Genomic DNA, 26,844 nt, shown 5'->3' with positions numbered 1-26,844 from the left:
GCGTTCATCAGAACTTGGAAGTGGGGTCTGCCCTGGCCACTTGGTGCAGGAATAGCCACTGGTGCATTCTGGAGGGTCACTCGTGCCCTCACACGCACATACCACACACATGTGCCAAAATGCAAGGAATCATACCCCGACACATACTCCATCCACCCACGTGTGCTGCTAACAGAGAAGGATCCATCAACACACACTCCATCCTCTTACACACACACACACACACACACACACACACACACATATCTATCCTAGCACAGAAGCCCTACTCTGTGTGACATAGCCACACCTCACCGTGCCCACTCATCCACACCCACAGCTACCCTCAAACCAGACAGACACCACACAAACAGCCCGCCAAAGTGTGTGTCCCCTCCACACACACTCACACTCCCCAGGGCCGCAGCCACACCCGAAAGGAGGAGGAGGAGAAGGGAAGCCCCTAGTGCCCGAAGGTCTCTGTGGTGTGGTGCCAGGGGACGCAGCCCGTCAGCAAACAAGGCACATCCTTCGAGTTCTTCAAACGCAGAGAAAGAGATGAAGAAAGAAGAGTAGCAGGGATGGAATGGAGACTTGGCGGAGCCCCCAGGCACACTGATCCCACCCTCCGGAGGGATGGGAAGCCTCTTGTTTGTGCTACTGGGAAAGTGGTCTGGCCACTGAGGGACAGACAGACAGTCAGACAGACAGACAAGACAGGTGGCCTTGGCCTCCAACAGCTTTTGTCTCAAACTAAAATCCAGTTTTCTCTTGGTTGGTAAATGGTTTTCTATAGAATCAATAATATTTCTTTCTTTAAATATATATTTGTTAAAGTTAAAGTTTTTACCCTTTTGGATCTCTGGGAAAATCTGCCTCAGCTCATTTCCAATAAATTAATACTCTTCTATAGCTTATTATCTGGTCTATGCCTCTCCCTCTCGGGGTAGGGGTAGGGGTGGGGGTCGTTGGGAGCACACTGACCCAGGGTCGGTTCTGAGGGCAGGAGCTGTCTCTGCAGACTCGCCCCACGACCAGGCTAGTAACGACTGGTCTCTTTGTGCTGTGATGGGGTCAGGGCAGGGGGGCTGGGACTGAGGCATCACCACCCCCAACCCCAGAAAGAAAGTTAAGCAAGGGGAGGCAGTCCCCCCCCTCAAGAATCCCCAATCATAAGCAGTTCCTGTGCTGTACCTCTGGTCCTCAGGCCTGTGCTCTGCGGCTGATTGGGAGTAAGGGAGGGGAGGGGGCCTGGGCCTGCCTGGGGGTGGGGTACTCCCCCACCCTCCAGTGGTCCAGGGAGCCTAGGACCAGCCCAGCCCACAAGCCTTCTTGTCTCCTACTGTCTCCACCTCCAGCCAGCCCCACTTAACCTTGCTGTCCCTTGGGCACTGAGGCCAGCAGCCTTCCCCTGGGAACCCAGGCCTTGGCCCTACCCTTCATACCACCAGTCACCCTTAGGGGCCTGACCTAAGACCAAGGCCCCCCAGATGAGGCCTAGGGGCTTGTGCCCAGGGACTGAACCCCTCCCCCTCTCCCTATAGTAGTGGAGATAGAGAGGGCACATACTGGACAGATTGATGGGGACCATAGGAGGGGGAGGAGGAAGAGCTAACCCAGCTGTTATTATTGCATCATGGCGGCGGGGTTGGGGGTGGGGGAGTGAAGCAAAAGGAATGCAGCCCAGGGCCGCTATGAGGCGATCACTGGCAGCAGCACCAGTGACCAGAAAGCCCTTGACAAGGTAGGCCAACCTCTGACCCCAGCCTCCTGCTCTGCTCATGGCCCCCCGAAATGTTGTGCTTGTGATCAGGGGGGGCATGGAAGGGCAAGGGGTGGGGACCCCTTTCAAGGGCACTGCTCTCTCAGTCCCAATCCCCCCCACCCCAACATCCTAACTACCAACTACCAGTGCTTGAATACCAACCACCATCTGATCAGCCAGGCCCTGGGGCAGGGGAAGGGGTGACCCCCTCAGTCTCCTCCCTCCCACCCACCCGCAGGAATACTCCAGCCCCCAAGGACTCTGAGTCCTTGCCCCCCAACCCCTCCACCTGCTCCACACCCTCATCCAGCCCAAGTCCCTGCCTGGAGGCTGGGTCAGTGCCAGGCAGAGGTCAAGGATGGGGCGAGGAGGCAGCAGCAGCAAGGGGCCAGATGGGGAGGGGGTTCCATCAAGGAGGCCATCCCCCCGAAGAGCCCCCCCCCCAGCCTGCAGCACAAAGAAGGCGGCCACGTGGATGGCCGGCTTAGAGCCCAATCCTGAGGTAAAGTTCTGTGTGTGGAGCCCGGGGTGGGGCAAGGGGGGGAGTCCTGAGGTTGGCTGGGCACCTGGCGGGCTCACTCCAACATGGCATCCAGCTGGTCAGCCAGGTCATCAAACATGCTGCCAATGTCATCCAGGATGCTTACTGTACTCTTGGACTCAGCTGCCAAACTGAAATGAGAGACAGAAAATGGGGGCGATGCTTAAGGAGACAGACGCCAAGGGGGAAGGGAAGGGGAGGTCACAGATTTAGAACCAAAAGGGGACCCCTCCAAGGTCATCTAGTCCAATGCTTTCATTTTACAAATGATGAAAATGTATCCCAGAGAGAGTGGCGACTTAGACAAGGTCACATGGGTAACAAGCAGAGCTCGGATTCAAATTCAGGCCCAATTACTGACCAAGAGAATGGTGACCAGGTGGCTATGCATAAGGGGACAGTGATGGCGAGAAGGGGAGGGGGCAGCTATCGAGGAAAGGGTGATTGGAGGGACAGTGACCTGGAGAACCGTGGAAATGGGGACAGGGAGAAGAAAAGGGACAATGAGCAGGGAGACGGTGCCCTTGGGAGCACAGCACATACTCAGCTGCCTGTCCATTATCTTGCTTAATCTTCTCCTCCACAGCTTGCAGGGCAGCAGCCAGGGAGGCGCTGGTCTCCTCCAGCTTCTGGTGAGCACTGTCACTGGCGCTGCCATCTCCAGGGGGCATGGCCATGGCGGCCCGAGGCGGCTTGATGGGCACCTGCTGGGGGGGCACACCCGGCGATGGGGGCTTGGCAGGGCTGGCACAGAGGGAGGGCGGTGTGCTGGCTGGCTTACTGGTAGCGGCAGCAGCGGGTGCCTGGCGGGCTGGGGAGGGTGTGGGTGTGGGGCTGGCACTCACAGACTGCAGTCCCAAAGGGGCCTTGACTGGTTTGGGCGCTGTGGGCGGGGGTGGTGGCTTGGGAGACACCGGCGGAGGCGTTCCGTGGGCCCGCTTCACCTCTGTTGGGAGAAGAGAGAGTATTTTACCAGCCACACCATCCTCAGACCTTCTAGATCCTGCTTTGGTGAAAAAACCAGCCAGCAGTCTATTCCTGCTGGCCACACCTATCACCAATTGTGCCAGCTCTGGCCAGCAGGGACACTTAGTTTTCCCAATCCCTTGCTGGTACCCACCCTGAGTCAGGGGCCCTGGAGGAGCTGGGTCCCACTAATTAGAAAGGATTCTGAGTGTCTTAACCTAAAGGACCAGTCAGAGTGCCCCTAGTGATGACCTCCTGGGGCGAGCCAGGAGGCAATCCAGTCTAGGCCCAGAATGGGTCAGGAGAGCACAAAAGTGACTGGTTCAGTGAACCTAGCTCCCTCTTCTTCGAGTGGTGGGCATGTTCTGTGGAGAGGAAGGCGGCTCAAAAGCTCTAGGCTCCTGACCCTGTGGCCACGGAGTTTAAAAATGGAAATCTGGGAAGTAGGAGCCAATGCCTAGGCATCATGACTTGTGTATATGCAATGTCCGTGTGCGTGTGTGTGTGTACGTGTGTGTGTGTGTGTGTGTGTGTGTGTGTGTGTGTGTGTGTACAAACAGGTCACTGCCTGTGTGGGGGCCTAGGTGTAGCAGGAGCCCAGTGGAGATGCCATGATAACTACCAGCATCCAGGCATGCAAACATCTCAGAAAACAAACACTGCCTCATCCAATCTTATTTGCAGAGAAGGTGTGGACTAGGGGTGAGGTCTTTGTGCAGAATGCAGATTTCATTGGATTTGGAGTCCAAAGTCTGGGCTCCTGAGTCTTAACCCCCTAAGCCTCAATGCCATCTTCATCTAGAAGATGAAGGGATTGATTGAACCAGATGGGCTCGAAGGCTACCTTTGAGCACTAAACCTTATGATCCTAAGAAAAGAGTCCAGTTTCTTGATGTGAAGTCCTTCTGTATACTCTGTCTGCCCTGCCCCCTCTCCCTCAGGGGTCCAGGACCTTGGACCACCGCTCAGGGGGGAGACGGCTGTGCTATACATACCTGGGCTGCCGGGGCTGGGAAGTGGTGCCTTCTTGGAGGTGGTTGGAGGTGAGCCCTGGATCTTGGGGACCGGTTGGGCCAGGACAGGTTTGGGGGACACTGGGGGCTTGGCAGGCTTTCTGGCCTCTCCGTCCGGTGGGGTGGGGGGAGGCAGATGGGCAAGGTCTGCGGGAGGGGGTGCGGCAGGGGGGAGGCAGTAGAGGCGGCTCTGCAGGCCCGCCACTCTGCTCAGGGGCCGGTCGCCGGCGGACGGTGCCCGTGCCATTCTGATACACAGAGAGCGGGGGCGGCTCCAGCCCCGGCTCCCCCCGTTCCTTGGTCTTGGGCCTCCGTTTCACTGTATCCGACTCGGTCAAGATAAACTTGACATTCTCCTGCTGGCTCTGCTTGGCCCGGATGCGCCGCTTCAGCGTGGCGCTGGCCTCGACCTTGGCCAGGGGAGGGCCTTCGCTCCCCTCCCCCTTGGCTGGGCCCCGTGGCCGCTGCCTGATAGTGAGGCTGCCCTCCTCGGCGAAGGGGATGTGCTCAGGTGGGCCCTGTTCCCCACGGCGGGCAGCAGCCAGCAGCCCAGTGACGGGGCCGCTGAGGGTGCGTCGACGGTTGACCACCTCACCATCCAATCCAATAGCGTCTTTGTGCTTCGCTGAGGCCAGCACTGTGACCACACGGCCCGGCTCAGGGCTGGCAGGATGCCCGGCCAGCCCTGGGTGCAGGGGATGGCCTTCCGGGGGCCTACGGGCAGCCCGGGCCCCACCCCCAATGGACGACAGCTCCAGCATGGCAGCGATGCTCTTGACACTGCCCGCACTTCCTGTGTCCACGCTGCCGGCCAAGTCGCTGGCCCTCCGTCGCTGGGCCCGTCCACCCAGGGTGCCCTCCCCAGACCTAGCCTCCTCGCCCTCTCCGTCCTGGACTGGCTCGTCTGCCAGATTGGCGCTGGGCATGGCGGAGCTGGAGCGCTTGGGGGGGGGAGGAGGGGGCCCCTTCTTCTTGGGCCGCACAGCAAAGGACTGGCTGCGGTTGACATTCTTATCGCTGCCCGCTGGGGTCCTTACCGAGTGGCTCCGTCCCACCCGTCTCTGCACCGTGGCATAGGGCCCTGCTGCGGGCACCATCAGCTCATCACGGTCAGGCTCGCTGTCCGAGGCTGCGTAGCGGTTCAGGCTGTGTGCCCGCTTCTTGGGCCGCCCGGGCTCCTCCTCGGCCTCCCCCGTGGCCCCAGGTGGCAGACACAGCACAGGAACAGACACAGGGGCAGGCGCCGTTGGCGGGGGCAGCCCCCCGTCACCTTCCACAGGCTGGGGTAGCACATAAGCAAAGCCCCGGTGGGTGGGAGACCGAGGAAGCGAACGGGGTGAAGTGGGCCGCTCGGCCGGAGGCAGCAGCTGCGGAGTAGGCTTCACCTTGGCAGTGGCCGGGGCTGGGCTGTGAGGAGCGCCCAGCGTCTGTGGTGAAGCTGGACGGGGCTGCGTGGGCGTCTGAGGAGGTGTGAAGTGGCCCCCGGCGGCACCCGGGGGGAAGGACTGCCGGGGCTTGCCAGGCACCGGGGGCACACTGGCTCTCTTGACACCGTGTCCGTGGCGAGTAGGCCGGCTCTCCTTGGGACTAGGAGCGGAGGCAACCTCGTCGGCCAGGTACTCTTGGCTGCGGGACGTGGGGCCGCTGGGGCCGGGAGGCCCATCTCCCAGAAGCTCTTGGGAGCTGCTCATGTGCCGTGCCCTCCCGCTGAGGCTGGGCTCGTGACGCAGGGCACTGGCCCGGGGTGTGGGGGGCAGACTGTTGGTGGGCTTCTCGGCCCCACCCTCGGGACCCGGGGGTGGGCCCGTCATGGCGGCCTGCAGTTCATCACTCAGCTCACTGTCTTGGAATGTGATCATCTTGGGTGACTGGCATTCAGCAGGGGTGGGCTCCGGGGCTGGGGGAGACTCAATGGCCACCACCTCCAGTGACTGAGGGGCCTTCCTGCGCAGGGCCCCTGCCTCATACTTCCCATACTCAGCTTTCTGCAGCTCTGCCAACTTCCTGACTGCCAACATCAGTTTCTTCTGGTGCCCTGGATGGGAGACACATGGCAGATAGACTGGCCAAGCCACGGGGACGGTTAAAGGACTGCCCAATAACAGAGGGCCCACCCCAGATATTCCCTGGGTCACCCAGGGAAAGGGCAAGGCTAGGCAGGGTGGGGGAAGAAAGGCACCTTACCCAGCTTGGTGATGCCAATCTCCTGCAGGTCCTCCCAGGTGATGTCAGTGATAAAGTCAATGTTCTCATAGCCATTTTCCACAAGCACTTTGTAGTACTGGGCAAGGCCGATCATGGAAAGCCACACAGCCAGGTTAGCCTGAGGAAGGAGACAGCAAAGGGCCCTCCTAGGTCTCAGGACAAGCCAGGCCTGAACAGATGGGTCCAGGCTTCCCCTGAGGCCCTCCCTGGCTACTGAGGCTGCCTTGCCTTGTCTTTCCCCTACCTCCCCCAAGCTGTTCACTCAGGGTCGCTAACTTGTGGCTGGGGTCAGGAAAGGGAGCAGTAGACTAGGGAAGAACAGACAGACAGACAGACAGACAGGTCAGCAGGTGCCTCAGAGAAATCAGATCATGAGAATATCAGACAGTAGACATTGTCCTGAGTCTTGATCCAGGCCTAAGACCTTGGGGAAGGTCCTCTAGTCTGAGCCAGCTCAGCCTGGCCTGCCCGGGCACTGGCATTCACCACACACCACCATAGACACCGAAGCATCCACCATTTTGTGTCTGTAACACACCTGTGACCTTGCCCAGACATATGGAGGGGGGAGGGCCATGTGACTGTTTCCCCACCCCCTCCCCCACCCAGCCAGCCAGCCATTGGTCCAACCATCTGTCCACCCCACCACCACTGCCTTACACCAACACACATGGACACACATCTAGCCACATCTTATGTACATGTAAAACCCCAGACACACACACACACACACACACACACACACACACACACATATCCCAACCACACCTCTCTCATACCCACTATATACATATACAGTACACACACACATACACACATACACTCAACTGCATCTCTCTCACACCCAACAGATACATATACAGCACACACACACACATACACACACCAACTTCATCTCTTTCACACCCACCATCCTCTCTCCTCTCCCCACCACAATCATGGCTACCTTCACCTCCTACTTCCCTGATCAAAACAGAGGCAAGGAGGAAGAAAGAACCCTGGGACGCGTTTGTGTTGAGCCCTAATATTGGTAGGTGCTTGCTGGGATGGAGTGACTTCCACCTACTGACCCCACTAGTCATGCGTGTGCTTGGGCAATCCCCACAAGAAAAGAGAAGGTACCAGGACGTCGTCCTCGGATGAGGAGTCCTAGGCAAGGGAAGGGGTGGGGTGGATGTCATCCCCGAGTGCAGGGCATGGAATCAGAATTGACAGAGCCCTTCAAGATCTCCTGGGCTATCTCTCTCTCCCACCCCCATTAGCAGGTGAAGAAGCCAAGGCCAAGGGAGGACTGAGTGGCGCATTTGAGGTCACTCCATGAGTGACCCAGGACAAACCACCAGTTAGTTTCTAGGGCTCTCTTCACTACCTCCTATGGTATGTGCACGGTTCCAGTGGGCATGTATTAATTGGATGGGCCTGACCTGGTGGTCTGTGGGAATGTGGGGGGGGGGGAGTTGACAATGTGCATGTGCATACAGTGCTGAGTTATGTGGATTTCACAGTATAGGTGTGAAATTTTGCTGATCGGATGAATCTGTACCTGCTATTAGGCCCTGGCCATTGCCTAACAAAGAATAAAAGCTATTCAGCTGCCCTGAGCCCAGGGCCCAGGACTCTGGGCCCAGCATCTCCTTCTCTCTCAGCCCAGACTCCAGAGAATGCACAGCCCTGGCCCCAGCCATGCCCCACTGCCCAAGGACCTGCCCCACTGGGGAGGCCAGCCCTGATGCCCATGATGGACAGATGGCTGGACAGGTGGCTCACTGCTGGCAGGGCCCGCGCTGCTCCCGAGGGGCCATCCTCAGTGTCTGACCGAAACGTCGCCTCACTCGTCTCCCCAGGGCCAGGTTGGGGGCAGCGGCTCCGTCCAGGCCAGCAGGCGCTGATGGGACCAGGGTAGCCCTGGGGTGGCCCAGTGAAGTTGCAGGCATATGCCCCATGCCATAGGCCCCAGGTGTGGCTGCCCTGTGCTGGGCGGCACCTGGGCTCCAGCGCAGAGCGTGACTGTCTGTCTGTCCTGGGGCTCCAGAGTGGGGCAGCACCCTCTGCCCTCCCCGTGCCCGCCACGGCTCTGCCACTGCCGGGGCGGGAGGGGCCTTACGGGTTTGTGTTCAGGCAGCCAGTCAGGGAGGGTCAGGCTGTTGATCTCTGAGGTTATCTTCTTCCGGTGGCCAGGTTTGGTGACACCAATGGCCGTGAGATCCTAGGGCAGAGAAAAGGCCCCATTACCGAGGTGGCAGGGTTCCCGGGGCCCATCTTCTGGGCCCAGCCAGTGGCCAGCTCACCTCAGGGGTCATGCGGCTGATAGTGGGGAGATCGTAGCCAGAGGTGATGAAGTTGGAGGCATAGTGCTGCAGCTGGAAGGTGGCGAGCCATTGGGTGACAGCCTCCGCACTCTGGAAGACACAAGGGGGCACCTGCTGCAGGCTGGACCGCTGGTGGACAAGCCTTCACTGCCCTGTGGGCTGGGGCGCTTCCCGGCCTCTCCTGGGACCACGCAGCCCCAATTCTGCCGCTTCCTCTTTCAGCCTGGCCATGGTCATCTGTAGGGCTGCAGCCATCATCCGGGCCCTTCCCCAGTGCTGGCTTCTCCTCCTCCTCCTCCTCCTCCTCCTCACTGGCCTTGCCTGGGCTCAGATGCTGTGGCTGCTGCCCAGCCTGGCCACCATCCTCCAGCGCTGCTCAGCCCTCGGGCCCTCCATCCGGCCCCTCCAGCGGAGTCCAGCCACTGTCCAGAGGCCTCGCACCTCCCTCCCTTACCCCTCCTCCATCTTTGCATCCATAGCTCAGGAAAGCCCTTTGGCAAGCCTAACCATGTGTGTGTGGGAGCATCCTGTAGACAGATGTGAACGTGTCTTAGTGTTAGCCAGAGACCCAAATGCCTGGTCTCTTCTAACCCGAAGGCTCCCTGGGGCATATTTATAGCCCCCTAATGTGGGGGGGGGGGCAGACAGAGGAGAGAAAACTTGTCCACAGGACCAGCAACAGGCCTGTACATCTCTGCTCACAGCAGCCTTTGCCCCATACCCTGACCTGGTCCATTCCTCCAAGGCACTAGAGGCCTGACCCCAGGAGCAAGGATCCCAGTGACACACTGGCCTCCAGAGAGAATTCAGCCTCACACATTGCCTCTCATCCCCCCACATACACTCAACATCTTCCACACATAATACACCTCTCCTAACACACACACACACACACACACACACACACACCCCTTGACTCTAGACATACACATGCATTCCCACGCACCCCCCCACACACCACACCATCCCATCCTGACAGAAACATACACATATATACACCAGTGGCTGCCTAGTTTATAACAGATAGACAGTGGCCAAACTTCCTCTGTACCCTTGCAGGTCAGGATTCCCACTCTTACCCCCATCTAGGGCTTCTGGCAGATGATCTGACAGGCTCATGCTGATTCCCTCAGAGATCCCCAGCCCTTTCCTCCTTGCCTCCTGTCCTCGAGCCCCTCATCAAGCCTCCCCCCAACAAGTTAATAGGGTCCCCATAAAGGGAGCACTTCCATGACCTGAGAAGAGGCCCAGCCTGACCCCTCACCTTTCCCTCGGATGCAGGCTCCATTTTTTTGGGTGGCTGCTCACCATAGGCCTGCCCTGCGTGTGTCACAGGCTGGGCACGTGAGGGACCTGGGCAACAAGAGGAAGGGGGTGAAGAGCTCATTAGAGGCTGGGGGCCTCTGAGATCCAAGGAGGCAAACCCCAAGGGGAGGAGGTAGAATAACCCAAGTCTCACCTGCAGGGCCCTCATGGGGCTTGGTTGGACTGTCCCCTGGACCTGAATCCTGGATGGACTTCTGGGAGAGCACAGTTGCTAAGAGCTGGAGAGGCAAAGGGACAGACCAGACGAAGGTCACCAAAGAGCCAGCCTTTGCTCAGGGTATCCCCTCCCCCATTCACCCAAGTGTTCAGTCATACCTTGACCCCTTCAGAGCCGGCGTGCAGAGCATGGCTCCCACTCCCCCCACTGCGCCCGCTGGCCACGCTGCGGTCAGCACCTGCTGACACCAGAGAAGCTTCAGGAGTGGTGTCCACTCCCTCGGCCCCTCCTACAGGCGCTGCTTGCCAGCTGTGGCTAGTGATGCCCATGAGAGAGGAGCCCCTGGCCTGCCCTGGCTTCCATACCAGTAAAGGGTTTCCTCAGGACCCAGATTTCCTCTGGAGGGGCTGCAGAACTGCCCTGGGAAGGGGACAGGTGGGACGGACTCATGTCAGCTCCTCGGGAACCTTCAAACACAACACAGGTATGCCCTGAGTCTTGACCCCTTACCTCTTGGAAGACACTCAAGCCCCTACTACGGGGAGTGGAGCCCTGGCTGGGCCTCTCTGGGTTCCCCAGGGTGAGCACAGCAGCCAAGCAACAATGTCCCTTCCTGATTATCCCAGGACCCTGAAACCCCAAATATCCTTCCTTTCTTGGTGGGGTAGGTCCTCTACTGGAAGCAGGCAGGCAGGCTGTAACCAGGGGTTAGGCCAGTTAACCCTTCCCGCTCCCCTCTTGCACCCCAGTCCTGAGTTCACAGCCGGGGCAGGCCAGTGAACCTTTCCCCTTGTATCATAGCCCCAAACCCTGGTATTCTTCAGAGCAGGGCATCAAACAGTGGCCCTGGATCATGACTACTCAACTCTACGTGGGCTGAGGACAGACAGAAAGCAGAGAGGGACGGAAAGCAAATGGAGAGGAAGTTGAATGGGCACCATAGAACTTCTACTCCATCCTCATCCCCTCCAATATCACCTCCATTCCCCAAAGCTGAGCTCCTCAAAGCGTCCTTCCTTCTACAAGCCAGTTAGGGCCTACCCTCCCCTCTTACAGGGTTGCAGGAGAGAGAAAGACATAGAGATACCCACGGAGATCAGAGACAAGAAGGTAGAGAGACCCAGAGAAAATGGGAGACAAGAACCAGTGAAAGAAATGTAGAGAGAGACAAGCTGGGGTAGAAATGCTGGTGGAGCCAACAAGTGAGAGGCCTGAGTCACTGGCTGTCACTGACCAGGGGAGGGAAACACTCAAATGCAAAGGAGACTAGTTTGCAGTCAGCCTGCCTGGGGCTCCTCTGGCCCACTGCCAAGAGCAGCATTCTGGGGAACAGCTGGAGGGAGGAGGAGGGACATTGATGGTGAGAAGGGGTGGAGGAAGATGGAGGGAGGAAAAAGAAGCCTTGACAGCCGAACAGGAGTCAAATGAATATCTCCTTTACCCTGCCCCCCAACCTCAGCTCCAGGACAAACTGGGTTCATCTAGGTATTTTTAGGAGTTGATGTAAAAAATGGGCTAAGGGGTGGAAGGCTCCAGGCTGCACTCTAAGCAATGACCTCTGGGTTCCCTCTCCCAGAACAGCTCAAAGCCTAGATGGGTCTGGGGCCTCCTTGGCCTAGCTCCTGACTTCCTATACGATGGACTATTTAGTTAGGCCTGAGGTTCCTCAGGAGCACCAGAGGAGACCATTCTCATTTCTGTAACTGAGGGGTGTTCATACATCCGCACACATGCGCCCCTATTCAGTTCTCTGACTACCCAACATGAACATGAGATACCACTTGCCAAGGTCATGTCATGGGAGTATAGTCGGGGAGGGGGGGAGGACCAAGCAAGGAGTGTTACCTGGTATGTCAGAAGGGAAGGGATGGGAAGGCAGGGGAGGGAAGGGAAGGGGAGCTCCTTTCCCCTACTGCCAGGCAGAAAGATAGAGTTTTCTCTTCCCGTCCCTCTTCCCAGAGAGGGTCTGTACTGTTCTCAAATCCCAGGGACTGGAAAAAAAAAAAACCCTGGAAATTGTCCCGGGCTAGGAAACTGAGTCTGATCAGGGCTCAGGGTGAGTGTTTAGTGCCGGGGATACAGCACGGGTTAGGAGTGAGATTGAGAATTGAGAAGTGAGGATCAAAGTTGAGGATCAAAGCCCAGAGGAGGGTCAAGGTAGACTAGTTGCCTGTTCGTTTGGTGATGGCCTCGCCTAGAGTAGACGGGAAATAGCCAACACGATCATTGCCAGTCCGGTTGTCATGGATACAGCCTTTCCACCTGCCATCAGGATGCTGTTCAAGGACCTGTACGAAGCAGGGGGCAGGGTTGAGGGCCTATTGCATGCTCTGAGTGGTCTTGGGGCCCAGGACAGCATGATTCAGGACAGATCCATCCCCCAACATGAACACACTGTAGTTACAATAACGAAATGGTAGAGATCGCAGAGAAGTGGGGTTCAAGAGACCCCATCTCCCATCTTTGCTGTCAAGTTGAGCAGGATATTAAACTTTGCCCCAAGATGGGCTACCGAGGGCACATTGGTGTCACTAGTGACTCCCAACCTACCAGGAATTCTCCTAAACTATTAACTAGAGGGAGGGAACAGCTTTCTATCCTGTCCTGGAGCCAACCCTCACTTAGAAGCTAAATAATCCACCACCACCCTGATTCTCCTACCATGTCCACGTCTTCTCACTGGCCATGTCTCCCCATGATGGTTCCCCCCCCCCAAGTGGCCACATTTCCCCACTGCTTCATCCAGAATGACCACCAGGGCGATGGGTTAGGGACCAAGGACCCATGAAATCTCTGACTTCAGTCTGCCTCACTGACCACATCCTCCCAGGACCAAGCCCCCCAGGGAAAGCTCCTCATTCTCCTGCTTACAGTGATCACGTCTCCCGCCTTCACATTCAAACTTGTCAGGTCATAGTTGTTGCAATAGTCTTTCGTTGCCCGAACCTGCAGAGCTGCTGATGCCTCTGGAGGTACAAGAGAACATACCCACCCAGTCCCTGGAAAGGAATCCAGCCAGCATGCCTTCCACCCTCTAAGGATCCACAGGTCCAAGCTTCTTTATACCAGCCCAACCTTCACTTCACCCCAGATCTTCCCACCTCTCAGCAGCTGCTTGATCTCCTTGCTGGCCTGGGAAGTAGTGAATTGGTGGACGATGTCCAGTGCGGTCTGGCTGTAGGTGTTCCTCACGTGGGCATTGATTCCACTCTGGTTGGAGGGGGAAGGCGAACTCAGGAGGGAAGGCTAGGGACCTGGGGAGGGGGCTAGAAGAGCTTGGGACAAAAGCAGAAAATGGGCACGAAACCCACTGCCTCATCCAGAATGACCTCGAGGGAGATGGGGTGGGGACCAAGGACCCTGGAGGTCACTGACCTCTGTCTAACTCCTATCTCAGTGCCCCCAGCCCTTGTCTCCCAGACTCTGACCCCACCAAGTCTGTCTCCCCTTCCCTGAGCTTACATCGAGCAGGAGCCGAACCACATCCGTCTTCCCACAGAGTGCGGCCTCATGCAGGGCAGTGCCTGACTTGGTCTGACGGTTAATGTCAATGCCAGCTTGGAGGAGGAGTCTGGGCATGGGGGGAAGGCAAGAGGGCCAGAGGTGAACCAGGACACTGGCACCTAGATCTCTTCACAACCTCCTATCTCTGGCAATGAGTCTGTACCCCCATCACACATCTCTCAGGTCAGAGACTCAGAAAAATTCGGCTCTTCCCCTTTTCTCATTCTCCTTTCTCAAATGACCCAGTCCGGAGCTATATCTTCTTAGGTCTACCACCACAACAGTACATCTGTTCTCCCCCTTTCCCACTCTTATACCCACCATTCTGGGATAGGTATGGGACTATTACTATGACCTCCCAATTAGTCTCCTTGCCTCCATGCTTTCCCCTGTCAAAAGCATCCTTTACATTACTGCCAAAGTAATCCCCATAATGCACTACTCTGATGACATTACTTCTCCACTTAAAAACCTTCTATAGCTCCCACTGCCCACCAGATAAAAACTATATTCCTTTGATTGGCATTCAATGCCTTCTATACCTTGGGTCTACCCGAGTATAGCTCTCTGCTCCAGCTAGTGTCTGTTTCCTTATTGGGCTGTCCTGAATACATGGCTCATCCCACCACTCACACTGCTTCCCTCCTCCCGGCCCCCACCACCTCCGTGAAACTTTCTTTGGTCTTTCTAGCCCAGGTTGCTCCGCCACCTCGGAGCACCTCTAGCTGAAGCACCCAGTCCAGTCTTCTTTCCTACATCATCTTGTCCTGCTTTCTCACTTTTCTCTATGTCAATCTAGCCTCTCTCACTGACCGTGAGCACCTTTCCCAATGACAAGATTCTGATTTGGTCCTTCTCTGTCTCCCTCCCAGATTTTGAATTTCCCAAGGGAAGGGCCAAGGTCTGCCCTTTCTTTATCTTCCTCTTAGTGATGGGAAAGGAACATTAAGCCCCTGCTATGTGCCAGGACTATAGTGTCAACAAATATAATCTGATCTGATCCTCACAACAACCCTGGGAGGTAGGTGCTATTATTATCCCTATTTTACCATTGAGGAAACTGAGGCAGAGGCTAATTGACCTGCCTAGTGTCACCCAGCTAGTGAGTATCTGAGGGTAGATTTGAACTCAGGTCATCTTGACTCCAACTCCAGATCTCTATCTACTGAACCACCTAGCTGCACAAGATTGGGCATACAGGGTGAGGGACAACAGAGAAAGAGAAAAAAATCCAAGAGCCTCCCCTCTGCCCCTCCTGTCTATCCTGCCCCAATGGCATACCTAATAATGTCAATGTGACCATTTTTGGCTGCCAGGTGCAAGGGGCTGGTGCCATTTGGGTCAGTAGCATCTCCTGGCCGAGGCTCCAGTAGGGCTGCACACATGTTACTACTCAGGAGCAGCTGCACCACCTTTAGGGGGATAGAAGGGGAAAGGACAGTAGAATCAGGACGGCCACTAGCATGGTGGTTGTCACTGTGCCATAGAAGTTAGGACAGAGGGACAGGATCAGACATTATCCATCTGGTCTCCCAGGACCATCCCCTAGGCTCGAATGACAGAAGCACCTAGACTCCGTCATCTCCCTGCCCCTACCCCCATCCCTGGGGCGCTACCTCCCAAAGGGCCTCATGGAAACTTACCCCAACACGTCCGAACTCACAGGCCAGGTCCAAAGGCGTCTTCCCTGAATTGTCCACAATACACGGGTTGGATTGATGCTGAAGGAGCATCTCTGACTGCAGGTCCCACAGGCAGGGAAAGGGGGGAGACGGAAATCAGTAAGAGCCTATCTAGGGTTGGCCCCTATCCCTGCCCTGGTCTTCCCTCTGCATCTGCGTCAGAGCCCTCACCACATCATAGTGCCCGTGCTGGGCTGCCAGGTGCAGCGGGATATGGCCCTCATCTGATGGGACATTCACGGCAGAACCTGCCTTCAATACCAACTTCATAGGCTCCTTCCTGCCTTGCCAGGCTGCATAGTGCAGAGGCCGCATCCCTAGGGGAGGAGGTTGACGGTCAGCCGGACCTTGACCCGTGACTTGGCCTAGGGTCTCCCTCCAAAGCAGGGAGGAATGAGCAAGCAGGGGGAGTGGGGTGGACTTGCCTTTGTTGTCTTTGATGTCCACAGCAGCCTGGGCCTCCAGAAGCAGGGCGATGAGTTCTGTGTTGCCATTGAGGGCAGCATGATGGAGGGCTGAGAAGCTGGGGGAATGGGGTTGAAAGGTCATGTTAGAGAAGCATCCAGTCTCATCTCCAGCCTCCTCCCACCCACAGGCCAGAGGAAGAATTCCCCCGTGACTCTCCAACTCACCCATCGGGGTCCTGGAAGTTGACATTGACCTTCTTGGCTGAGCCCAGGAGCTCTAGGAGGGAAGGGAGGAATAGTGAAGAAGATGAATGAGAAATCATTGCTCTCTTTGACTCAGGCCGTCTTGGGAGGGGCATAAAAATGAGGCTACCGACCCCCTCCCCCCCAAGCCCTCCACAAACATATATATTCACAAAGAGGCCTAAAGTCAATACCCTGGCTCTAGGGGAGAAAGAGACCAAATCCAAGTCCAAGGCTGAAGTTCACCATGTTAATAGTAATTATTAATAATAACATTTTCTATAGCACTTAGTATGTACCAGGGACTGTGTGCTATCCTTTACAGTGATCTCATTTTATCCTCACATGACCCAGCAGAGAGGTAGGTGTTTTTTCTTATAATCCCCATTTTACAGATGAAGAAACTGAGACAGACCAAGGTGAAGTGACTTGCCCAAAGCTGCAGAGCTAGTAAGTGTCTGAAGCCAAATTCTCTCAGGTCTTCCCGATTCCAAGACCAGCACTCTATCCAAGACACCCCCTAGCTGCCTAGCTGCCATTTCCACAGTGTTTTATGATTTACACATCCTCACAACAACAACCACACTGCCAGGAAGATAATATAGTTATCCTTGTCCCTGTTTTACAGATGAGGAAACAGACACTGGGAAGCAAAGCTCACACAGCCAGAAGCAGCAAATCCAAGATTGAAACCCAGACCCTTTCTCTCTACCACGCCACAAGTGCCATCTGTCATCATTGAGAGGGGAAAAGATGACCTGGAGAATCGGTGATGGGCAGGGGGAGGGGGCAGGTAGGAGGGAGCAACTGGACACTTCTTAGGTTTAAATATCCACATTCTACCTTCTTCCCTACACATAAACACCAAGGCCTGGCGCTGGACCCTCATCCTCCTTTGACTGCCTCTAACTAGATTTCACAGAAGAAGGAATAGGTAATAGTGGCCCTTTGTGCCTCATTTTCCCCAATGGTCCTTCTCTAATGCCAGACGAGCATAAGATTTGAGGTGTCACAGGCTCTAGAGCCTTCCTCACTACTACCAGGACCCCCTGCAATAGGCTACAGAACTGGACTGTGGGCTCTGAGCTGCATCTCCCCCTTAACCCTCTCCCCATTCCCCTCTCCCTTACACACACACACACACACACACACACACACACACACACACACACAGAGCCATTCTCCCCTGGGCTCCTGGCCCACCAGGGCACTGATCCAGCTGCTGCTGCTGCTACCACTTCTCTTCTACTAAATATAGCCTGGGGGGTGGGGTGGGGGAGACTGGGAGAACACACAACAGACTCTCATACACAAACACACACACACACACACACACACACACACACACACACACACACATACACACATACACACACACTTCCAGGACAAGCTGAGGACTCTGTATGGGAACTAATTGGATAACTCCCCCAGTGAGCGATCCATCTTCTTGACGTCTGCAGACTGGGTGGGGCAGGTTGGGCTGGCTTGGCAAAGCTGGTAGATCCAGGACAGGGGTGTCTCTTGGGGAGTGGTGGAGGCCCCCAAGGCCTCAACATTAAGCTACTGGCTCAGTGAAGCCCTCACCCACTTTTCTGCGCACTCAAGAATGGGACTGTTGCTTTCCCTTCTCCACCCCACCCCCTCCCCAACTTCCCCCTGGTTCCTGTGCAGCCCCAGCATAACTTGGGAAAGGCTGGGACTGGCTCTAAGGTCATTTCCTGGTTCAACAACATAAAGCAGAACAGTCCCTGCTAAATGCTGAAGCAAGTGTCCATGCATGTGTGAGTATCTCTATCTGTCTCTCCATTTCTGTCTCTAGGTATCTGAAGCATTCCTAACAAGACTGAGATTCTGATTGATAATCAGAGCCTGCCAGTTCTACCCTTCCGCCAATCCTGACTGCCACTGCTACCCCTACCCCACAGGATTCAGGCCCAGAACAACCCGGAGCCTGTACTCCACAGACCTCCCTGGAATAGAGCCAAATACCCTGCTTCTGTCCCCAGTTGTCCAGCCATTCCTTCAGCTTTCTCAATCCTCTCCTCCAGCTCCACTCCCCAAAGTCCCCAGGATCTGCCATTCTCATTGTCAGCCGGACTGCCCCCTCCTGCCCCTTTCTATGATTGCTACCCCAGAGCCAGGAACACTAGAGATAGGCCAAGACACCAACGCTGAACTCTTGCTAGAGAAGGCATAGGATGGGGGGCTGGATGGATGGACAAAACGTACAGAAAAATGGGCAGCCAGATGGATGAATGGATAGACAGGCATGGACAGACAGATGTAAGACAATCCCCTCAGAGCTGGCTCTCTTGGCCCCTGCCCTGGGCTTGGGCCCTTCGCCGGATCTGAGTCAGCCCTGGCCGGACTCTAGTGGCCCCCCATCACCACTGGGCCTGCCAGGACATTGGTTACATAACCTGTTTGTGGGTCAATCAACTCCATGGGGGAGGGGACCTCTAGGCTGGACAGAAGCCCCTTTGTCCCCAATTAGGATGAGGGGGTGGGGACTTATGGAGTGGCCTAGGGGGTGTGGCCTGGTGGAAATATGATAGGATCAAGGGGGAGTAGAGAGAAGGGTATGATAGATTTCAGAGTTGGGAGTTGAGTACTGTGTCCTAGTCCTAAGTCTGTCACTGACTATGTGACTTTAAGCAACTTCATCCTTCTGGGACTTAGTTTCTCCCATATGTAAAATCAGTGGTTTGGATTAGATCATTTGTAAGGTATCTCCTGTTTTCTAAGATTTCTCTTTCAGCTCTAACATTCTATGTTCTAAGGTCCTTTCCCTTCTCTAAGGAGGCAGCCTAAGTAGGATAGCGGGTAACAGTGCTGGGCCAAGGAGACCTGAATTCCAATCCTGCCTCTGACATTTATTAGCTGTGTGACCTTAAGCAAGTCACTTAACCTCTATTTGCCTCAGTTTCCTCAACTATAAAATGGGGGAAATAATAGCACCTATTTCACAGGGTTATTTTGATCAACTGAGATCATAGTTGAAGAAAAGAAAAAGCTCAGCATAGTATGTGGCACATAGCAGGAAATAAATACTTATTTCCTTCCTTCTTTCTTTCCTAGCCTTCCTCCCCTTCCTTTTTTCTTCCCTCTCTCACTTCTTCCTTCCCATTCTTCCCTCCCTCCCTCTTTCTTTTCTTCCTTCTTTCCTCCCTTCCTCCTTCCCTCCCTCCCTCCTAGCTAACATTCTGGGTATCAAAGTCTCTCCCAGCACTAACATTCTAGGCCTATGTCCCTTCAAGCACTACTATTCTGTGGTGTTGCGTTCTCTTCCACCTCAGGCCTTCTATGGTTCTGTGATTCTATCCAGGGAGACCCACACATACATCTGCTCAGTCACACCAGAGCAGATCTACCTCATTAGCACATAATAGGTACTCAACAAATATTTTTGAATGAATGAAGTCACACATCCCCACAGTCACAGATCTACAAACTGTCACATACACAGTCACCCACGCTTGCCTCCCTGGCCAGAGGGTGAAATTTTAGAGCAAAGGAGGCTGATTCTCTAGGATGAATTTGAAATTAACACTGGGAAGACAGGAAGGTCCTTGCCAAGAAAGGAATCCCCTACCCCAACACACACACACACACACACACACACACACACAGAGTCACATAGTCAAACACAGACACAAAAACACAAAGAGATTAAAGGCATAGCCTGGTTATCCTGTTGACATCCAGAGCTGGGGAGAATCAGTCTCCTCCACTGGACAGGTTAGGAAATTGAACCAGGACGCACAACACTTATCCGCTTGTCCTCTTTTTTGCTCCAGTCCAGTTCTGTATTAGATATCTCCTAGTATTTAGTGAGGGGAGATGAGAGGGAGAGTGAAGAGCTCCCAGCTCTTCTGTCCCCCTCTTTCCATCTGAAAATTCACACAAAAGGTCCCAGATAGCCTCAGGTCTTCCAAGGCTTTTTTGAGCTCTTCAGCTCATTCTCTCTTCCTTCAGGGAAAACAGCTAGTCCTTCAGCCCAGGAGTTTCCTCAGCAGACATAATAAATGACCACACAGAGACCCTGAGAGCTTCTTACTGAATTATCACCATATACCATCCTTTGATATCAGCTCTGACTCCAGATCTTAACCAACCTGATCCTAATTTCACTGAATAACCCTAAGTCAACTGCACTGACCTCCAAGCATCAACAAAACACAGCTCAAGATGTCAAGCACCCTGATGCTATGATAGCAGCATTCTGAGCCCATATCACTACACTGACTCTGAGATATCACTAAACTGACCTCACAATATCAGCATTGACCCTGTGATATCACCACATTCACCCTGAGATATAATCATACTGATCCCATAATATCACTACAATGACCCTGGGATATATCACCATGTCAATTCCAAGATATTACACTAATCCCATGATACCACCCTGACTCAGTGGTGTCACTGTACTTATCCCAAGATATCAGTGTTCTGAGCCCTTAATATCATATCTTACCCTGTAGACACTGACAAGTGTGTCTGAGTATGTCCTGTGTCCCCTCTGTAAGGGGAGGACTAAGAGATCCCCAAGGACAGAGGTTGCATGCATACATTTAACCCCTAGAGTTCAGTCAAGCTCTGACAAAGCTAAGGTTATGGCATAGAATAGGACTAATAGCTTTATGACATGAAGAGGGGAGTAGAGGGGGAGCTCCAAGTATAGTGCAGTAAATTTAAGGGAACAGAGGAAGAATAATACTTCTGGATTCTCTCAGACGTAGCCCTCATCTTGGGAAGTCCCAACTCTAAGGGAAGAATGGACACACACATCATTGTGTTGATATCATGGTAGATTCCTTATGGGTTGATTGGTGGAAGGTTGGAGGAATCAGTGCCTGGATGCTCCTGTTTGCCCCCATCACCCACTCTGATCACAGCAAGGCGGGCAAGGCATTAGGTTGACCCATACCCTTGGGCTCTCAGGATCCTTGAATTATATGGCAGCAAAATGATTATAGGTCACCGACAAATGGTCCTCATGGCTTATATACAAAAACACACCCAGAGGCAGACATGAATACATGGATATAGACTGTAGGAGATGATTCCCCAATTATGGATCTGGGTGATGCTCTTCTTCAAATCCCCACATCCATCAGCAGCTAAGTTTTGCCGAGTTACCTCAATAATATTTTTGGCATCTGTTCCCACTTCTCCACTCACCCAGCCACCACCCTACAACAGGCTTTCGTTACTGCTTTCCTGGATAATCATAATAGCCTCCTAATAGCCTTCACTTCTCACCCTTTCAATTCATGCTGCATAAGCTTCCAAGTCAATCCTCCCAATGTACCACTCTGATCCCATCACTCCTGAGCTCGAAAAATGTTCAGTGGCTCCCCATTGCCTACTAAATAAAGCCCAAAGTCCTTAACCTGATATTCAATGGCCTTTACAATATGGCCCCAGCCTACTTTCTCTCACAAAAAAAAAAACCATACACACAATAACTCACTTTTCCATAGCTCTCTATGGTTTACAGAGTGCTTTCCTTCGATGGCATATAACCTCCTTCAGAGCAGGGGTAAATTTGCATTTTACCTTTGTATCCAAAAAGTTTTCTTTGCACACAGTAGGGATAGAATAAGAACATTTTGTTGAATTAAACTGAACAAGATCATAGGGATTAAGACACCAGATGTGTAATTTCATTGGCACAGGAGGACCTTTCCATTGAGAAACTTCCTTTACAAATGCAGTGGGGTATAGTCTGTGCAATTTCCAATTTCAGTGTGCTGCCTGGAGCACTGAAAGGTTAAGTGATTTGACCAGTATCACAAAGCCTGCATGTGCCTGAGGTGAAACTTGAGTCCAGATCTTCCTAACTCTGAGGCCAGTGCTATGTCCACCACTCCATCCTGCTTCTCTATGGAGCTGACAGTGCAAATATTACTGTTCCCATTTTACAGATGAGAAAACTGAAGTGTAGAAGAGTATAGGATCTAAACTCAGAACCCCGATGTCAAATACAGCACTCTATACAACTCAAGTGGTATAGTATAAAGAGACTTGGTCTCTGATGTCAGGAGACCTGTGTTGAATCTCAGTCTGAATATTTACTTGTTATGTAACTTGGGCAAATCACATAACATCTCAGTCTGCTAATATGTAAAATTGATATAAAGACACTTGCACTACCTACCTCAATTCAATACAGTTCTGTTTCGTGGTTTTTTTGAGGCAATTGGGGTTAAGTGACTCACCCAGGGTCACACAGCTATTGTCTGAGGCTGGATTTTAACTCAGGTCCTCCTGATTCCAGGACCACTGTGCCACCTAGCTGCCTCCACATTTATATATTAAATGTCTGCTATATGTCAGGGCACCAGGAATACTATTACTAACGAAAATTACCTCTGAACTTTTGGTCACAATTCCCTCTGCCCCCTTTATCTCTTCTTATCTAAGTCCAACTCCTATTTCAAGGTCCAGCTAAAGTCCTACTTCCTCCAAGAAGGCTGGGGGAAGGATGGGGAAGTCTAGCTTGACCAGTCCAGTCCACACTGAACTTCCTCTCCGAGTTTCTACAGCCTTTGAACTGAGGGCCCCCCCTCCCCAGCTTAGCCCCTGATCATCCTACTTCTGTCCTGTTCTTTCATCCCCCAAGAGGATAAGCTTCCCCAGCCCCACCTCCACACACCGAAGAAGAACATTAAATTGGGTACATGGAGCAGGCTAGCTGGACTGGTATGAACTGGTGACAGAAACAAGAACGGAGCATGAAAGAGGATGATAGGAAGGGGGGAATGACGAAGTGGATGGTGGATGATAATGGAGGAGGCAGACAGGGACATGGGGAAAATGATATTGGAGAAAGGAGGATGGCAGAGATGGGAAGCTGGTTAACAGTGGAGTCAGAGAGATGATGGAGAACAAGAGAGACTTCTGGTTATAGTGGGGAAAATTTCTATTTCCTCTGAGCACCAGAGCTGCCCACTGAACATCACTCCCTGCCCTGGCCCCACCCTCCCACTGCCTGGGCCCAAATTCCAGCTGCACTTTGCTGAATCAAAATATATCTTACTCCAAAGCAGGCCAGTGTCACCATGGCAACTATGCTAATTCATGAAGGGGTTTCTCCTCTCTGATTTATGAAGCCCGCCCCTTTGGAGTCAGAGCACCCGGTTGGGATTTCTGTCTCTGTCTCTATCTCTGTTTCTGTCTATCTCTCTGTCTCTCTGTGCCTCTCTCCCTCTTTCTCTGTCACTGCCTCTCCCTATCCCTATCATCATCTCTGCCTCTCCCAGTTTCTATCTCTCCTGTCACTATTTCTTCCTGTCTCTCTTTCTCCCTGTCTATGTACCTAACTCTGAGCTCTTCCAAAGCCTATAGAGAAATTCTTCTGACTCTGAACCTCAGTGTTCCTAGTTCAGGACTTTCCAGGTGGACATCTGACTTCTGACCCTTGGGAAGGGGGAAGGTGTTAAGCCAGGTGAGCTTCTGAAAGAACCTATGTGTGATCAATGGGCATGATCACACTTGGGGGGAGATCTTTGCCTTGAAGGGAGGGGGAGTCTAGAGCTACCAAGAATTGATAGATATCAGAGATATTAGAAATGAGTGTTGAGGGAAAGGGAGTGACCCCCTAGTCTAACTAGCTCCCACCTACTTGTGCCTTGTGTCTGTCTATGTGTGTGTATCTATCTGTGTCTGGCAGTGTACAGAACTGCTAGTCTGTGGGTAATTGTGTATATCTTTCCATGCATGTAGGTCTGTACCTGTGAGGGTTTTGGTTTTTTTTGGGGGGGTGGGGATAATGCTTACTATATTATGGTCTCCCATCCGATTCTAAGGAAGCCTGAAAAAAATTAGACCTAGATCTCTGTTCCCCTAGTTAGTCTCTATTACGGCCCCCAATCCACCCTCTGACTCCTCAGACAGGATAAACATTAAGGCAAGAGTTGGACCAGAGGCTGGCTACCTTATGGGCTTGATGACTGCCTCCCTCTCCCCACCTTCACCCCCAGAACTGAGAGTGTCTCAAGAAGCTCCCTACATTCCCTGGGGAGAGGGGAGCTCCCCCATTTCCCAAGAAACCCCTCCCCCTACATTGGTCCCAGGTCTTGAGGATAGGTGGGGCAGAGGGACAGATTCACATAAACAACCTGTAATTGTTCACTAACACTCAGTGACACACTTGTACACACATATTGCCAACTACTGCTCACACACAGATGCACTTTGATATACACGCCATAGCCACACACGCAGTCAGTCACATGCAGAGGGAGGCATAATCTCGCACACTCTAGGAATTGGCTTCTATCTGCATCTCTCTCCCCCTTTCCGTCCTTCCCCCGCCCTCCCCCAACCCCTCCATCCATCTCCTGCTCCTGGGGGAGGCTTTGGCTGAGCCAGGATCAGCGTTAGGATCAGGAGGCTAAGCAGAGGCTCCTGGGCCCTCCCAGGGGGAGCTCACTGCAGCCAAGGACTCTCACCTCACTCCTCTGCTATCCTCCTCCCTCCCATATCAGCAGAAGGAGATGGGCACTGGGTGCTTTGGGATCCTTTCCCCCAGCTTCTCTAGGCTGTTTGATAAGAGATCCCAATAGACTAGAGAAATAGGCTCCAAGAATAGACTGGTAGCTCAGACACCTGAGTTCTTACCCTGGTTCTGCCCCAAGTTGGGCGACCTTGGACAGGTCACTCAGCCACTTTGTGCCTCAGTTTCTCCATCAGGAAAACATTGCCTAAACCTTCTCTTCAGGGGCCATGAAATGGGATTATGTCTCCCCACAGAGCCCCTCCCCTCTGTCCCCTGCCTTTGGCCACCCCTCCCACATATATACATGCATACATACATACTTACATACACACGGTCACATCAGCCACACCCTCAGGGTGGCCCCTGCCCAGTTCTCTCCAACCTTTGTTATTAAGCATGATGAGAAAGTGTAGATAGAAGACTCACCCCTGTCCCCCTGGGGAGCTACAGGGATGGACAGTCCCCTCATTCCCAATTGAAAGAGTGAGAGAATCTGAGAAGTAGGACCCTGCCCCTCACTTTCCCCACCCGCACACCTAGGGAGAGGCAGCCTGTGAAGCTATGAGAGAGCACACACAAGACTATCCAGATGGTCCAGTTGCTTATGAGTGTCCACCTGTGTGTCCCGGAGTCCCTGTGACCCTGTAGCTGTCTGTCCTAGCCCTCTCTGTGCCCATCCATCTCTGTATCCCTATAGCTTTCTATAAGCCTCTTGAGTATGTGTGCTGAGATTGGGGGGGGTGGGGGTGGAGGGACGACATAGAAGGGCAGGGGGAGGTGCGGGTTTGGGCTGTTGGATAAAATGCGCCTCCGGAGCCTGGTGAGGGCGAGTCATCGCCTGGCCCCCCACCTCCTTCTCTCGGCCCCAGGCCAGCCTCTCTGCAGCTTCTGGCTAAAGGGGGGGGGCGGGCTATTGGGGGCGGGGCCACAGACACCGCCCCCCTCAGCCTGTATCCCCCCACCTCCCAGAACCCCTAGACACTGCAACCCTCAGTATCTCCCCACCCCTTGGGTCCCCTGGGGATACCCTCAGACCCTGCATTCCTATCCCCCAGCATCTCTTCGTTCCATGTATCCGCCACCTGCACCCCCTCCCAGACCTTGCATGCTCCCCTGGCATCTGGCAGTTCTCACAGATCCCCAGGGCCTCCGCTGACACCCCAAATTCTTCCAATGCGTGCCCCCAGACCCAGCATCGCCTCTGGACCCCGCATCCCCCAGACAAGCATCTCACCACCCCGGGGGCTCTCTTGCCCCAAGCCCCCCACTCTCTTCCCAGGCACCCCACCCCCCTATTTCTCCGCCCCCAGCCCAAAGAAACCCCCTCCCGCCCCCGCCCCCGCCCCCGCCCCCGCTCACTGGCTTTCCCGGGCCGCGGCCTCTGCAGCAGCCTCTGCACGGCGCCCACGTCCTCCGTCTTTACCGCCTGCACCAGCTCCTGGTCCTTGCCCATGACGGGGTAGCCCGCCCGGCCCTGCCTGGCCCTGTCCGGCCCTGGCCCCGCTCCGCCCAGGCTCCAACCCCAGCTCCCAGCCCGAGTCTCCCGACCCCAGCCCCAGCCCCGGCCCCGGCCCCGGCCCCGGCTCCGCGCTCGGGCTCGGGCTCAGCGGCGCCGGAGCATCCTCGCCGCGGCTCGCGGGCGGGAGGGGGGAGCGCGTCACGGGCGGGGGGCGGCCCGGGGGCGGGGGGATGGCGGGGATGGGCGGGGGCGGGGCCGGGGGGAGGGGCTGCTGCGGCCCCAGCGGAGGGTGTGTGTGTGTGTGTTGTGGGTGGAGGGGTCAGTGGGGTTGGGGGAGCCTGGTTACCTGGCGCCGCCTCCAGGACGCCTGGATCCCAAGCATCTCCTTATATCTTCCCCCCTCCCCCCTCCGTAATCACAGTGGGTTCCCTCTTCTCCCGGGTGTCTGTGATGCTGTCTGTGTGTCTGTGTCTGTGTTGGGGAAGATGGATGGAGATGCATAACCACCCCTGGGCAGGATGATGAGTCCTGGGGAGGACTCTTTTCTTGACCCAGTCCTGCAGCATCTCCTGGGGTTTTTCCATCTTGAGATAGGGCTCAGGCCCCCTCTAGAGTCATCCTGGGGTGGGGGTAGGGGAAAACATTCCCATGGTGCTCAGAGAAACCCTAACCTGTCTAGTGGGATGGTGCTGAAGATTTTTTTTTAAGGGGGGAGGATTAGGAGGGGCTCAAACACCTTCTCAGAGTCTCAGACATGTAGGGGCCTCAGAGCAGTCAGA

At 54.5% G+C, this 26,844-nt stretch overlaps 1 protein-coding gene across 1 annotated transcript; it reads right to left on the bottom strand.

Moving 5' to 3' along the window:
* Nucleotides 1-2,000: 2,000 nt before the first annotated feature.
* Nucleotides 2,001-26,155, bottom strand: CASKIN1 (CASK interacting protein 1). Its single transcript, XM_021006855.2, is given in 21 exon segments — nucleotides 2,001-2,416; nucleotides 2,829-3,231; nucleotides 4,247-4,437; nucleotides 4,439-6,299; nucleotides 6,449-6,587; nucleotides 8,574-8,675; nucleotides 8,758-8,868; nucleotides 10,043-10,131; nucleotides 10,238-10,322; nucleotides 10,420-10,499; nucleotides 10,627-10,728; nucleotides 12,432-12,549; nucleotides 13,133-13,227; nucleotides 13,363-13,471; nucleotides 13,724-13,832; nucleotides 15,047-15,177; nucleotides 15,409-15,504; nucleotides 15,619-15,764; nucleotides 15,873-15,970; nucleotides 16,080-16,131; nucleotides 25,966-26,155. Coding segments are annotated over 21 exon segments (4,308 nt in total). The 5' UTR covers nucleotides 26,060-26,155; the 3' UTR covers nucleotides 2,001-2,319.
* Between the last annotated feature and the right edge of the window lie 689 nt (nucleotides 26,156-26,844).

The sequence above is a fragment of the Phascolarctos cinereus genome, unplaced genomic scaffold (assembly GCF_003287225.1).
Source record: "Phascolarctos cinereus isolate Bilbo 61053 unplaced genomic scaffold, phaCin_HiC Scaffold_4;HRSCAF=312, whole genome shotgun sequence".
Lineage (NCBI taxonomy): Eukaryota > Metazoa > Chordata > Mammalia > Diprotodontia > Phascolarctidae > Phascolarctos > Phascolarctos cinereus.
Note: the sequence above shows the minus strand (reverse complement) of the source record. Positions and strands in the feature narration are given on the sequence as shown.